The sequence below is a fragment of the Rhinopithecus roxellana genome, chromosome 19, assembly GCF_007565055.1.
Source record: "Rhinopithecus roxellana isolate Shanxi Qingling chromosome 19, ASM756505v1, whole genome shotgun sequence".
In the NCBI taxonomy this organism is placed as follows: domain Eukaryota; kingdom Metazoa; phylum Chordata; class Mammalia; order Primates; family Cercopithecidae; genus Rhinopithecus; species Rhinopithecus roxellana.
This window is the reverse complement of record NC_044567.1, coordinates 45,733,783-45,747,199: the sequence shown is the minus strand read 5'-3', so window position 1 is coordinate 45,747,199 and position 13,417 is coordinate 45,733,783. Positions and strand designations below refer to the sequence as shown.

The 13,417-nt window shown below is 52.4% G+C and overlaps 1 protein-coding gene across 3 annotated transcripts; it reads right to left on the bottom strand.

The window, feature by feature from the left end:
* Positions 1-9,372: 9,372 nt before the first annotated feature.
* On the bottom strand, positions 9,373-12,192 carry SLC52A1 (solute carrier family 52 member 1). 3 transcript variants are annotated; one of them, XM_010363586.2, is made up of 5 exons: positions 11,640-12,192; positions 11,257-11,492; positions 10,262-11,138; positions 10,046-10,169; positions 9,473-9,955 (listed from the first exon to the last, which is right to left on the bottom strand). In XM_010363586.2, the coding sequence occupies exons 2-5, from the start codon at positions 11,384-11,386 to the stop codon at positions 9,743-9,745; spliced, it is 1,344 nt and encodes a 447-aa protein (XP_010361888.1). In that variant the 5' UTR covers positions 11,387-11,492; positions 11,640-12,192; the 3' UTR covers positions 9,473-9,742. The 3 variants fall into 3 exon arrangements, with proteins under 3 accessions (XP_030778554.1, XP_010361888.1, XP_030778555.1); XM_030922694.1 differs by lacking the exon at positions 11,640-12,192 and having other exon boundaries at positions 9,373-9,955; positions 11,257-11,526; XM_030922695.1 differs by lacking the exon at positions 11,640-12,192 and having other exon boundaries at positions 10,262-10,646; positions 11,257-11,386.
* Positions 12,193-13,417: the final 1,225 nt, after the last annotated feature.

Sequence of the window (13,417 nt, the reverse complement as noted above, 5' to 3'; positions counted from 1 at the left end):
AGTAGCTGGGATTACAGGCATGCGCCACCACACCCGGCTCATTATTGTATCTTCAGTAGTGACAAGGTTTCACCATGTTGGCCAGGCTGGTGTCGAACTCCTGACCTCAAGTGATCCACCCACTTCGGCCTCCCAAAGTGCTGGGATTACAGGTGTGAGCCACGGCGCCTGGCCTCCCCTGCTTTCATTTTTGCTTATCCAGTGTCTCAATCTGTGCCAACCACACCGCTGTCTGCTATGGACAAAGCACAGAAGGGGGGATGCGAGGGGAGGTAGAGGGACTGCCAGCCTGTCAATGCCTAATTGGCTGTTGCGGACAGATACAGAAGGATTTGTGGGGTACAGAGGAGTTCTGCTTTATTAAGTCACCTCACTTGTTTGAAAGGTCTCCCAAGTAGCTAGTTTCTCCTGATAGCGAATGGGTGGGAATGGGTGGGGCAGGCTTACTGCGCTTTCCTGATTGTTTTCATCCTGGTTGTGTTACCTGCCTTCTGGCAGGGTCCATCTTTGTTCCCAGACTGCTGCCTGCTTGTTTTAATGTTCTGGATCGAGGCAACGAGCCCTTGACTATGCCACATTGCCAGGATTTTGCAGGTTAGATTGTACTGCCGTAGGCTTGCCAGACTCTGGAGTCCCCACATTTTCATCCTGTTCTCAGGAAAACACTTTGACCCACTTGAAGCTCTGAGCTGCTACTACTGCACAGCTTTCTGAGGCCAGTCTCCGGTTGCAAGCAGCCAAACCACGGCATTGGGCGAAGGAAGGATTAGGTTTACTCTTGGTTTCCACAGGGTGTGGTTTCCACACCCTGATGCTCCTACCTTTATTTTGACACCTCTGACTGCCAGGTTTTCACAGACCTGTTGACAGTGACCCAAGACCTGGAATGTAATGGATGGTTTGGCAACAGTGTTTGCTTGAGCAGTTTAAAATCTGGCCGGGGAGACTAAATGTGAGCAAGAAAATGATAGAATACAAAGTTCTCTGGAGGTCAGAGGGAGCTGAGTGTTACAGAGAACACTGTGGGTTTCAAGATGAGAAAAACAGCTCGCTAATTTAAAAGACGTATTATTTTTTCCTAAAGACCTTGCCTTATATAAATGTATATTATCCATAATTTTTAAAATGCACTATGGCCAGGCACGGAGGCTCACACCTGTAATCCCAGCACTTTGGGAGGCTGAGGCAGGAGGATCAGTTGAGTCCAGGAGTTCGAGACCAGCCTGGGCAACATAGCAAAACCCTGTACCTACAAAAAAGACATAAACTAGCTGGGTGTGGTGGTGTGTGCCTGTAGTTCCAGCTACTAGGGAGGTAGGAGGATCACCTGAGCCCATGGAGGTTGAGGCTGCAGTGAGCCATGAAGGCACCACTGGACTCCGGCCTGGGCAAGAATGGAACCCTCCCCAAAAAAAAAAAAAAAGATCAACATATCCAGCCTTGCAAGTCAATCTTTAATAATTGCGTGGGCCAGGCACAGTGACTCACGCCCGTAATCCCAGCACTTTGGGATATTAGGGTGGGAGCATCACTTGAGGCCAGGAATTTGAGACCAGCCTGGGCAACATCGTGAGACCCCCCGATCTCTACAAAAAATAAAAAATAATAATGCAGGCAAACTTGTTAAGATTTTATTCAGAGTAGTGCCTATTTATCTTTTTGTTTTCTTTGAGACGGAGTCTCGCTCTGTCGCCTAAGCTGGAGTGCAGTGGCGTGATCTCGGCTCACTGCAAGCTCCGCCTCCCGGGTTCACGCCATTCTCCTGCCTCAGCCTCCCGAGCAGCTGGGACTACAGGCGCCGGCCACCACGCCCAGCTAGTTTTTGTATTTTTTAGTAGAGACGGGGTTTCACCGTGTTAGCCAGGATGGTCTCGATCTCCTGACCTCGTGATCCACCCACCTCGGCCACCCAAAGTGCTGGGATTACAGGCGTAAACCACTGCGCCTGGCTGCCTACTTATCTTTTATCTGTGCTACATGTGCCGGCATTCCATATCCATTTCATTTAGTCCTTAAAGTACCCCTGTAAAATAGGTCTTTTGTCTGCATTTTTCACATGGGAAGACTGAGGTTTTGTTTATTTTTATTTATGTATTTTTTGAGACGGAGTCTCGTGCCGTCACCCAGGCTGCAGTGCAATGGCACAATCTTGGTCCACTACAACCTCCGCCTGCCGGGTTCAAGCAATTCTCCTGCCTCAGCTTCTTGAGTAGCTGGGATTACAGGCACCCACCACCATGCCCAGCTAATTTTTTGTATTTGTAGTAGAGATGGGGTTTCACTATGTTGGCCAGGCTGGTTTCCAACTCCTGACCTCAGGTGATCCGCCCCCCTCTGGTTCCCAAAATGTTGGGATTACAAGCATGAGCCACCACACCCGGCCTATTTATTTTTTTAGAATCAAGATCTTGCTATGTTGCCCAGCCTGAACTCCAACTCCCAGGCTCAAGCAATCCTGCCTCAGCCTCCCAAACCAAGTAACTGGTACTACAAGCATATGCCACTGTGCCTGGCTCCTAAAGACTGAGATTTGATTAGATTAATGACTTGCCTAAATTCAGACAGTTCTTAATTGGCAAAGTTAGGATTCCAATCCAGGTCAATGTAACTAAAGCCCAAACCCCATCTCATCCCTCTAGGCCATCCAATATTGGCTGGGTGTGGTGGTTTATGTCTGTAATCCCAGCACTTTGGGAGGCAGAGGTGGAGGTGGGAGGACTGTTTGAGCTCAGGAGTTTGAGACCAGCCTGGGCAACACAGCAAGACAAAAAATATATAAATTAGCTGGGTGTAGTGGCTCACACCTGTAGCTACTTGGGAAGCTGAGGTGGGAGGATCGCTTGAGCCTGGGAGGTCACGGCTGCAGTGAGCTGTGATTGTCACTCCAGCCTGAGTGACAGAGGGAGACCCTGTCTCAAAAATATGTATAAAAAATAAAAAGAAGATCAGACATCACCATCACCTCTCCTAGAAACCATGAGGCCTTCTCCTCAACTCAGATCTTCCGAGGCATTTCATGAACTTGGATCTAGTTTCTGTTGTCTCCCAAATTGCCCAGGTTGTCCTGTGAGTGAGAGCAGCAGCTATTTCATGGGCCACCTCTGGAATCATAAGAAGTCACCCAAACAATCTCAGTTTTCTAGCTCACTCAATCTTGACATTTCTACAGTGTCATCCTTGGTTTTCTTGGAAATTAATTTGCTTTTCTTCATTGTCTTTCTTTGGAGCTTCTCTCCTCTTGTTGGTTACTATTTTATTTTTAACTTCCCACACCATACCAGCATATGTTGGTTATTCTTTTAGACATTTTGTTGTTGTTGTTGTCACCTGGAACTTTTGTATCTTGAATAAATTTGGGGATCGAATACATTTTTTCTCCACCAGTCTTATTTATACCTTTCTATATTAAGAGCTTCAAATTTGGTTTGGTTTGAAATTGTTCTCCCCCAAACCCTTTTTTTTTTTTTTTTTTTTTTGAGACAGAGTCTTGCTCTGTCGCCCAGGCTGAAGTGCAGTGGCCGGATCTCAGCTCACTGCAAGCTCCGCCTCCTGGGTTCACGCCATTCTCCTGCCTCAGCCTCCCGAGTAGCTGGGACTACAGGCGCCCGCCACCTCGCCCGGTTAATTTTTTTTTTTTTGTATTTTTTTAGTAGAGACGGGGTTTCATCATGTTAGCCAGGATGGTCTCTATCTCCTGACCTCGTGATCCGCCCGTCTCGGCCTCCCAAAGTGCTGGGATTACAGGCTTGAGCCACCGCGCCCGGCCTTTTTTTAAAATTTGAGATGGAGTTTTACTCTTGTCACCCAGGCTGGAGTGCAGTTGTACGATGTCCGCTTACTGCAACCTCCGCCTCCCAGGTTCAAGCGATTCTCCTGCCTCAGCCTCCCGAGTAGCTGGGATTACAGGTGCCTGCCACCACGACCAACTAATGTTAGAGATGGGGTTTTGGCATATTAGCCAGGCTGGTCTCGAACTCCTGACCTCAAATGATCTACCCACCTCAGCCTCCCAAAGTATTGGGATTACAGCTGTGAGCCACCACACCTGGTTTTTGTTGTTTTTGTTTTATTTTTTAACTTTTATTGATTTATTTTTGAGAAAGAATCTCACTCTGTCACCCAGGCTGGAGTGCAGTGGTGCCATCACAGCTCATTGCAGCTTCAACCTCCCAGGCTCAAGTGATCCTCCCACCTCAGCTTCCTGAGTAGCTGGGACCGCAGGCGCACGCCACCATGCCCAGCTAATTTTTTGTAATTTTCGTAGAGACAGGGTTTTGTCATGTTGCCCAGGGTGATCTGGAACTTTGGAGCTCAAGCAATCCATCCATGTCTGCATCCCAAAATGCTGGGATTACAGGCGTGAGCCAGTAACCTTTTCCCTTTTATTTTATTTTATTTTATTAATTTATTTTTATTTTATTTTTGAGACAGGGCCTCGCTCTGTCGCCAGGCTGGAGTGCAGTGGCACAATCTCGGCTCACTGCAACCTCTGCCTCAACCTCTGGAGTAGCTGGGATTACAGGCGCGCACCACCACGCCCAGCTAACTTTTGTATTTTCAGTGGAGGCGGGGTTTTACCACGTTGGCCAGGATGGTCTTGATCTCTCTTTTTTTTTTTTTTTTTTGAGGCGGAGTCTCGCTCTGTCGCCCGGACTGGAGTGCAGTGGCCAGATCTCAGCTCACTGCAAGCTCCGCCTCCCGGGTTTACGCCATTCTCCTGCCTCAGCCTCCCGAGTAGCTGGGACTACAGGCGCCCGCCACCTCGCCCGGCTAGTTTTTGTATTTTTAGTAGAGACGGGGTTTCACCGTGTTAGCCAGGATGGTCTCGATCTCCTGACCTCGTGACCCGCCCGTCTCGGCCTCCCAAAGTGCTGGGATTACAGGCTTGAGCCACCGCGCCCGGCCGGTCTTGATCTCTTAACCTCGTGATCCGCCCGCCTCAGCCTCCCAAAATGCTAGGATTACAGGCAGAACCACTGCACCTGGCCCTAAAAGTAGCCTTCTTTTCCCTTTGGAAGAGTTTGTGTCCACAGCCACTGGATTTCGTTTTGTTTCAGATGGACCGTGAATAGGTTTCAGTGGTCATGCCCAAAGCTTGCCACTCCTGTTGAGTCACAAACAATGCTTGCACCATCATCTTATTCTTGCAAACAGAGTCTATGGGCCCCTGGTTGTCACTGAGGTTCTGCTTCCTGTACCAGTAGGGTTTTAAACACTACCCAAGGCAGGCTGGCTTTAAATGTCCTACTTAGGCTGGGCGTGGTGGCTCAAGCCTGTAATCCCAGCACTTTGGGAGGCCGAGACGGGCGGATCACGAGGTCAGGAGATCGAGACCATCCTGGCTAACACGGTGAAACCCTGTCCCCTCTACTAAAAAAAAATACAAAAAACTAGCTGGGCGAGGTGGCGGGCACCTGTAGTCCCAGCTACTCGGGAGGCTGAGGCAAGAGAATGGCGTAAACCCGGGAGGCGGAGCTTGCAGTGAGCTGAGATCTGGCCACTGCACTCCAGCCTGGGTGACGGAGCGAGACTATGTCTCAAAAAAAAAAAAAAAAAAAAATCCTACTTAATCTAACCTGGCTCACAGGCTCTCCCTGCACCTCTGGTACTCTGCTGCCTCATGAACTGCCTCCGGCTGTTAAGGTTGGCTTAGTGTCCATCTCTCCAGTTCAAAGGCCAGCAGCCTCTGCCTTGTACAGGATTGTTCTCACTCCTGCTACACACTTCTGTCTCTACTGAAAGGCAGGAGGAGACTGTGGCATCATCGGGATAGTATGTTTCATCTAAAGGCCTGGTCACCAGATGTGAGTTGTAGAAACTACTTCTCTCATCCCTCAACAATTTCACAGTTGTAGGAGCTGACTATTAACCTGCCATGCCCCCAACAGCCAGGCGCGGTGACTCATGCCTGTCATCCCAGAACTTTGGGAGGCTGAGGCAGGTGGATCGCCTGAGGTCAGGAGTTCAAGACCAGCCTGGCCAATATGGAGAAACCCCCGTCTCTACTAAAAATACAAAAATTAGTCAGGCGTAGTGGCTGTTACCCTAATCCCACCTACTCAGGAGGCTGAGGCAGAAGAATAGCTTGAAGCTGGGAGGCAGAGGTTGCAGTGAGCTGTGCTTGCGCCACCGCACTCCAGCCTGGGCGACAGAGCGAGACTCAGACAAAAAAAAAAAAAAAAAAAAAAAAAAAAAAAAAAGCCAGTTGCAGTGACTCATGCCTGTAATCCTAGCACTTTGGGAGGCCGAGGCAGGTGGATCACTTGAGGTCAGGAGTTCAAGACCAGCCTGGCCTACATGGTGAAACCCTGTCACCACTAAAAATACAAAAAAAGAAAAAATAATAAATTAGCTGGGCATAGTGGCAGATGACTGTAATCCCAGTTACTTGAGAGACTGAGGCAGGAGAATTGCTTGAACCCGGGAGGCAGAGGTTGCAGTGAGCAGAGATCGTGCTACTGCACTGCATCCTGGGTGACAGAGCCAGACTCGGTCTCAAACAAAAACCAAACCAAACCAAAACAAAACAAAACCCTGCTGTGTCCCCAACAGCCTCACCAATGAGAATTTCCACCTCAACGCCTCCTATTCCTTCCCCCACCTGCCCCCCCGCACCTTCACCTCTGGAGAAGGAATATGTTTTGAGATACCTGGGAAAGTCTTGCCCTGTGGTACAACCCATTAAAGGTTCCTTACAAACGACCAGGGAAGCTGTTCTGTTTTTTCGTTTTGTTTTGGTTTTTGTTTCTTAAAGACGGGGTCTTGCTCTGTCACCCAGGCTGGAGTGCAGTGGTGGGTCTATAGCTCACTGAGGCCTCAAACTCTTAGGCTCAAGGGATTCTCCTGCCTCACCCTCCCCAGTAGCTGGGACTACAGGTGTGCATCACCATGCCTGGCTCTGACTGTGTTTTGTTTGGTTTTGCTTTTGTAGAGACAGTGATCTTGCTATGCTGCCCAGGCTGGTCTCAACCCTACGGGCTCAAGTGATCCTCCCACCTCAGGCCCCCAAAATGCTAGGATTACAGGCGTGAGCTACAGCGCCCTGCCCATTTTGGGCTTCTCACAGAGCCTCTTCAGCTGCAGAGAAGCGGCTCTCCTTTCTCCAAATCCAGAGTCCCATCCCCAACAGGTGAGGGCTGCAGTCAGAATCTTTGGAGCACACAGACCTGGGCTCCAGTCTTCTCACTAATTAGCTGTGTTACTCTGGGTAAGTCACCTTCTCTGAGCCTCAATTTCCTTTTCTGCAAAATAGGACGAATAATGAAGCTGTTCAGAAGATTTACTTATAATACATGTAAAGGGTCTAGCACATTTTAGGAGCTCAAGGTTGGCGCCTTCCCTTTTTCTTTACTCTGAACTGGATATGAGGCCTTGAGAAAGAAGAGAGGCGCTTGCAAAACGAGATGAAGTCTCAGGCCTGTAATCCCTCACGCCTGGAATCCTAGCACTTTAGGAGGCCGAGGCGGGCGGATCATGAGATCAGGAGTTCGAGACCATCCTGGCCAATATGGTGAAACCGCGTCTCTACTAAAAATACAAAAATTAGACAGGCATGGTGGCGGGTGCCTGTAATCCTGGCTACTCGGGAGGTTAAGGCAGGAGAATCGCTTGCACCCAGGGGGCGGAGGTTGCCGTGAGCCAAGACTGCACCATTGCACTCCAGCCTGGGCGACAGAGCGAGAGTCCGTCTCAGGCAAACAAAATAAAAAACGAGGTCAAGTTTCTTTTTTTTTTTTTTTTTTTTTTTGAGACGGAGTCTTGCTCTGCTGCCCAGGCTGGAGTGCAGTGGCCGGCTCTCAGCTCACTGCAAGCTCCGCCTCCCGGGTTCACGCCATTCTCCTGTCTCAGCCTCCCGAGTAGCTGGGACTACAGGCGCCCGCCTCGTCGCCCGGCTAGTTTTTTGTATTTTTTAGTAGAGACGGGGTTTCACCGTATTAGCCAGGATGGTCTCGATCTCCTGACCTCATGATCCGCCCGTCTCGGCCTCCCAAAGTGCTGGGATAACAGGCTTGAGCCACCGCGCCCGGCCAAGGTCAAGTTTCAAAAGATGTCACTCCCAACCCGGCAAATCTTCTCCTCAAGCCCTGTTGTTCCACTCTTGTCCGCCAGGAGGAGAAAAGGTTCCCTCGAAGGACGTCTTTGCTTGCGCGTTCATGGAGCCTTGAGAACGAGTGGCCGAGCGGGCCGCCGCGGCCGTGCGGGCCCGTGAGTCTCCCCCGGGCGAGGCGGGAGGGCGCACGCGCAGCAGACTGGCTGGGCGTGACGCGGCGCGGGGCTTGGGCTTGTGTATTCCGCGTGGCTGGAGCTGGGGCTGGAGGAAGGTCCGGAGGTGGGCGCGAGCCCTGCGGGGATTTCCTCTTCCCCCAGGACTAGCTGTCATCTTCGTTTTTCAGAAGGGAGGACCTGACTCCTTTCAGAATTAGCATTTCTTCCCCTTCGTGGATGCTCTTGAGTTCCAAAGAAAAGGAAGAGAAGCTGTCATTGAGTAGCTTCTTCTGCCTTAGGGACTTTGGTAGGCGGTAGATCGACCTTAGGGGAAACGATACCCTCTTCTTAGAGGAGGTTTGGATCAGGTTTGTTTTATTTGAAATTTAACAAATACAGAAAAGCAGAAGGAAGAAAATTGAAGTAATCCGTGTTTCCACCGGGCGCTGTGGCTCACTCCTGTAATCCCAGCACTTTGGGAGGCCCAGGCGGGCGAATCACGAGGTCAGGAGTTCGAGACCAGCCTGACCAACATGGTGAAACCCCGTCTCTACTAAAATTACAAAATTAGCCGGTCGTGGTCGCACGCGCCTGTAATCCCGGCTACTCAGGAGGCTGAGGCAGGAGAATCGCTTGAACCTGGGAGGCGGAGCTTGCAGTGAGCCGAGATCGCACTACTGCACTCCAGCCTGGGCGACAGAGTGACACTCCGTCTAAAAAAAAAAAAAAGGCAGGGCGCGGTGGCTCATGCCTGTAATCCCAGCACTTTGGGAGGCCAAGGCGGGTGGATCACCTGAAGTCAGGAGTTCAAGACCAACCTGGCCAACATGGTGAAACCCCGTCTCTACTAAAAATACAAAAATTAGCTGGGTGTTGTGTCACTCACCTCTAATCCCAGCTACTCAGGAGGCTGAGGCAGGAGAATCACTTGAACCTGGGAGGGCAGAGGTTGCAGTGAGCCGATATCAGTGCCACTGCACTCCAGCCTGAGCAAGAGTGAGACTCTATTGTCTTTAAGGGCCAATCCCATAGTATATTACAGAGACTCACCTGACTAAGAAAGGTTTTTGACAAAAAAAAAACCCACAGAAGAAGAGATAAGCTGTGGATATGATAAGAAAGACACTACAATCTATTTAAATCTAATTGCACATTAGATAATATATATATGAAAAATTATTTAACCCAGTTTCCTGATTTCATTATATATTCATTATATATTTCTTACAAGGTTTTCATTAGGGTTTTTTTGTTGTTTGTGTGTTTGTTTGTTTTTATAAGAATACTTTATTGCCCAAATCCCACAAAGGTCTCAGGCCCTGGGGCCAAGCCCACAGCGCCAACCTGTCCCCTGGCTCCAGGCCTGGTCTTTGGTGCCCACCCTGGCCTGATGGGCCAAGGTCTTCTTTGGAGTGTGCAGGTGTCCATGAGCGTTCCTGTGTTGGGGGAAGCCTGCCTCGGCCACAAGTAATCAGGCACTGTGGCAGCCTCAAGATGAAGGCAGGTGGTGTAGAGTTGGGTCCCCCCCTGCCCAGGCTCAGGGGCCACAGGGGTCTACACAGTCCTTTCTGCTTTGAAACACGTGGTAGATGCTGGTGGGAGGGAACATGGCGCCGGCACCAAGCAGGGAGCCCACCTGGATGGCCACACCAGCCGCCAGCAATGCCGGCCGACCCCCACCATGCAGCAGGGAGCTTGCAGCCACCTTCACGTATGAGAACACACAAAGGCACAGCACCCACGACAGTACCTGCAAGGCGGGACACAGCAGCAGGCTGAGTGTGCATGCCCTTGCCCCAGGGAACACCCTCCTCCCCACTTCATGTCCCCACTTGCTCACCACGAGGACCACCCCTGCTGTGGTGCCCACCAGGGGTGGGCAGGGGCTCAGGATTGCCAGTACCATCAGGTAGGCCCCAAAGAGCATGCCCAGCAGAGAAAGACCAACCAGCCCTGCCAGGGACCTGTTGGGGATGAGCAGACTCAGGGCTGATTGTTCCAGGACCTGGGCCCCAACTGTAAGTTCCACCCACCAAGCTTGGGGCCCCTTTTGCACCTGCACAGCACGCCCATGGCCAGGAAGCAGGCAAGGGGGTTGGCGGCATTGCCCAGCACCACAGCCAGGTGGTAGGCCAGGCGCCCATAGGGCAAACAGGAAAAGCTCTGCACAGCAGGCAGCACGCCATTGGTCAGGGCACTGGTGATGGCCAGCAGGCCCAGCAGGAAGGCACCATGGGCTGAGAACAGCTGATGGGCCTCAGGGTCGGGGCCAGGGATGGTGTCTGCTGCCTGGCTTGGTGGCTCCTGCAATGGCAAAGCCTCTTCTTCCTTCTCTTCCTCCTCTGCTCCTGGGGATCCCAATTGAAGTTCAGGCCCTGCGCCCCCTGTGGTTACAGATGGTAGTGATGGCAACAGCAACAGGAGACCCTGGAAGGCGGCCGCTGAAGTGACCAGAAGGGCAGTCAGTGCCCAGAAGAAGGTGCTGGCAGGAAAACGCTCAGGGAAGTTGAGGGGAGGCCCAGAGGTGCCATTGGTGGGTGCTGGCGGGCACTCGAGGCGGCCTACACCCTGCACTAGGGCCAGCACACAGGAGAGCAGGGCACTGAGACCCTGACCCAGGAAGAAAGACCGTAAGAAAGGAGGTGGCAGGTGGCTCAGGAAGGGCAGGAAAGTTACATTAGAGGTACAGCAGGCCAGTGCCAACACTAAGGCCAGTGTTAGGAAGGCCACAGAGTGGAGTTGCCCTGCCACTGGGGCCACGTGGTGCCACAGAGGGGCCAGCAGGGCTGTGCCCACTACACTCAGCACCTGTACCACCTGGATGGGGACCCGCTCGCCCTTGCCCGGGGCCAGCCGCCTCCACAGAGTCACCACCAGCAGACCCAGGTTTCCCAGTGCCACAACCACAGAGAGGTATGAGGGGAGGCTCCAACCTGCAGGGAAGGAATGACGCCATGTCAGGAGCACAGCGGTTAAAGGACAAAGAGCTGCCACAGGCCACCTTTCTGGGCACACCTGCCCCACGCTTCCCTGTACCTCCCTGCCACTCACCCTCTGGAAGGTCTTTTACCACCACAGGCAGCTCCACCCAGATCCCGTTGACAGCAGCCCAGGAGCCCATGCCGAAAAGGGCCACCAGCAGGTGGGTCAGCACCAGACGGCCCAGCGTGGGTGCTGCCATTCAGCCCAAAGCTGGACCCTCCAGGACAGTGCAGAGGTCACAGGCAGGTCCTTCCCACGTAGGTCCAAAGATACTTTGGCTCTTCTGGAAACTGAAGACCTTCTAGCTGGAAGGAAACCAACAGGCTGGCAGGTAATAGGCAGGTGGAACAGACCCGGAGTCAGAAGACAAGTCGGTCAGACTGCTAAGACCAGGGCAACTGGAGGGAGCAGTGGCCAGGCGCCGTCGGGGAAGAGGGGGGCCAGGACTTAACCACGGGGCACTGGCTGCGCGTGTGGGGGCGGCACCCCAGCAGTGCCCGCAGGGAGAGAGGCAGGAAGCTAGCCCGAGGCGCAGCTGCCCCAGAGGAGCAAAGAGGGAGCTGATTTTCCTACCCACAGAGGACTGGAGGTCCCAGTTGTCAAAACATCTCCGCACTGGCGGGGTGTGGTGGCTCACGCCTGTAATCCCAGCATTTTGGGAAGCTGAGGCAGCCCGATCGCCTGAGGTCAGGAATTTGAGACCAGCCTGGCAAACATGGTGAAACCCCCTCTCCACTAAAAATACAATAATCAGCTGGGCGTGGTGGCATGCACCTGCAATCCCAGCTACTCAGGAGGCTGAGGCAGGAGATTCACTTGAACCCGGAAGGCGGAGCTTTCAGTGAGCCAAGATCGCGCCACTGCATTCCAGCCTGGGCGACAGAACGAGACTCGGTCTCAAAAACAAAAAACAAAACAACAGCTCGGCACCAACACCCTCACCTTCAAATGGACCCCGGGACAAGGGGACCTCTCAGGTGCCACGCGCAACCCTAGCGCTTTTGCGACACTCAGGACTTGCCGAGGCAGGTCGGGTTGGAGAGGGGAGTGGCCGGGGCGGGCTCTGCCCGGAGGGGCGTTTCGTTCTGCCCTCCCGCCTGCGTTAGGGAGGCGTCCCGGGAGCCTCCAGGTGCGCAGGGGTCCCCGCGCCTCCGGAGGCAACAGTCCCTGGACCCAGCGGCTGGCGGTCCTCCTAAGAGGGAGCGCCCTCCGCCAGGGAGGTGGCCCAGCCCAGAGCCCGCACGGCTCGGATTTTGTTGTTTGTTATTTTAATTAATTAATTAATTAATTTTGAGACGGGGTCTCGCTCCGTCACCCAGGCTTGAGCGCAGCGGTGGCGATCTCGGCTCACTACAGCCTCAACCTCGGAGGCTCAAGCGATCCCCCCACTTCAGCCTAACCCAGTCCCCCGACAAGTAGCTGGGACCACAGGAGAGCACCACCATGTCCAGCTATTTATTTATTTATCTATCTATTTATTTCTTTATTTAGGTAGAGACTAGGACTCACTATGTTGCTCAGGCTAGCTTCGAACTCCTGGGCTCAAGCGATCTTCCTACCTCAGCCTCCCAAGTAGCTGGGTCTACAAGGCGAACCATTCCCAGCTACTACCACGCTCAGCTGTTATTACACCTTTTTTTTTTATTTTCTTTTGGAGTCTCACTCTGTCGCCCAGGCTGGAGTGCAGTGGTACGATCTCAGCTCACTGCAAGCTCCGCCTGCTGGGTTCACACCATTCCTCTGCCTCAACCTCCTGAGTAGGTGGGACTACAGGCGTCTGCCACCACGCCCAGCTAATTTTTTTGCATTTTTTAGTAGAGACGGGGGTTTCACTGTGTTAGCAAGGATAGTCTCGATCTCCTGATCTCCTGATCTCCTGATCCACCCGCCTCAGCCTCCCAAAGTGCTGGGATTACAGGCTTGAGCCACCGTGCCCGGCCCACTTTTTTTTTTTTTTTAGACAGAGTCTCACTCTGTGGCCCAGACTAGAGTGCAGTGGTGCTATCTCAGCTCCCTGCAACCTCCACCTCCTGGGCTTAAGCGATTCTCCGGCCTCAGCCTCCAGAGTAGCTGTGATTATAGGCGCCTGCCACCTTGCTAGGCTAATTTTTGTATTTTATTTTATTTTAAGATATTATTATTATTATTGAGATGGAGTCCCACTCTGTTGCCCAGGCTGGAGTGCAATGGTGCCTTCTTGGCTCACTGCAACCTCTGCAGCCCGAGTTCA

Excerpts from the sequence above, each read along its gene's own strand:
- SLC52A1 (XM_010363586.2), bottom strand. The coding sequence starts at position 11,386 with ATGGCAGCACCCACGCTGGGCCGTCTGGTGCTGACCCACCTGCTGGTG. Across the intron at positions 11,139-11,256 it reads GGTAAAAGACCTTCCAGAGG|GTTGGAGCCTCCCCTCATAC; the intron begins GTGAGTGGCAGG and ends CCTTCCCTGCAG. Across the intron at positions 9,956-10,045 it reads CAGCAGGGGTGGTCCTCGTG|GTACTGTCGTGGGTGCTGTG; the intron begins GTGAGCAAGTGG and ends CCCGCCTTGCAG.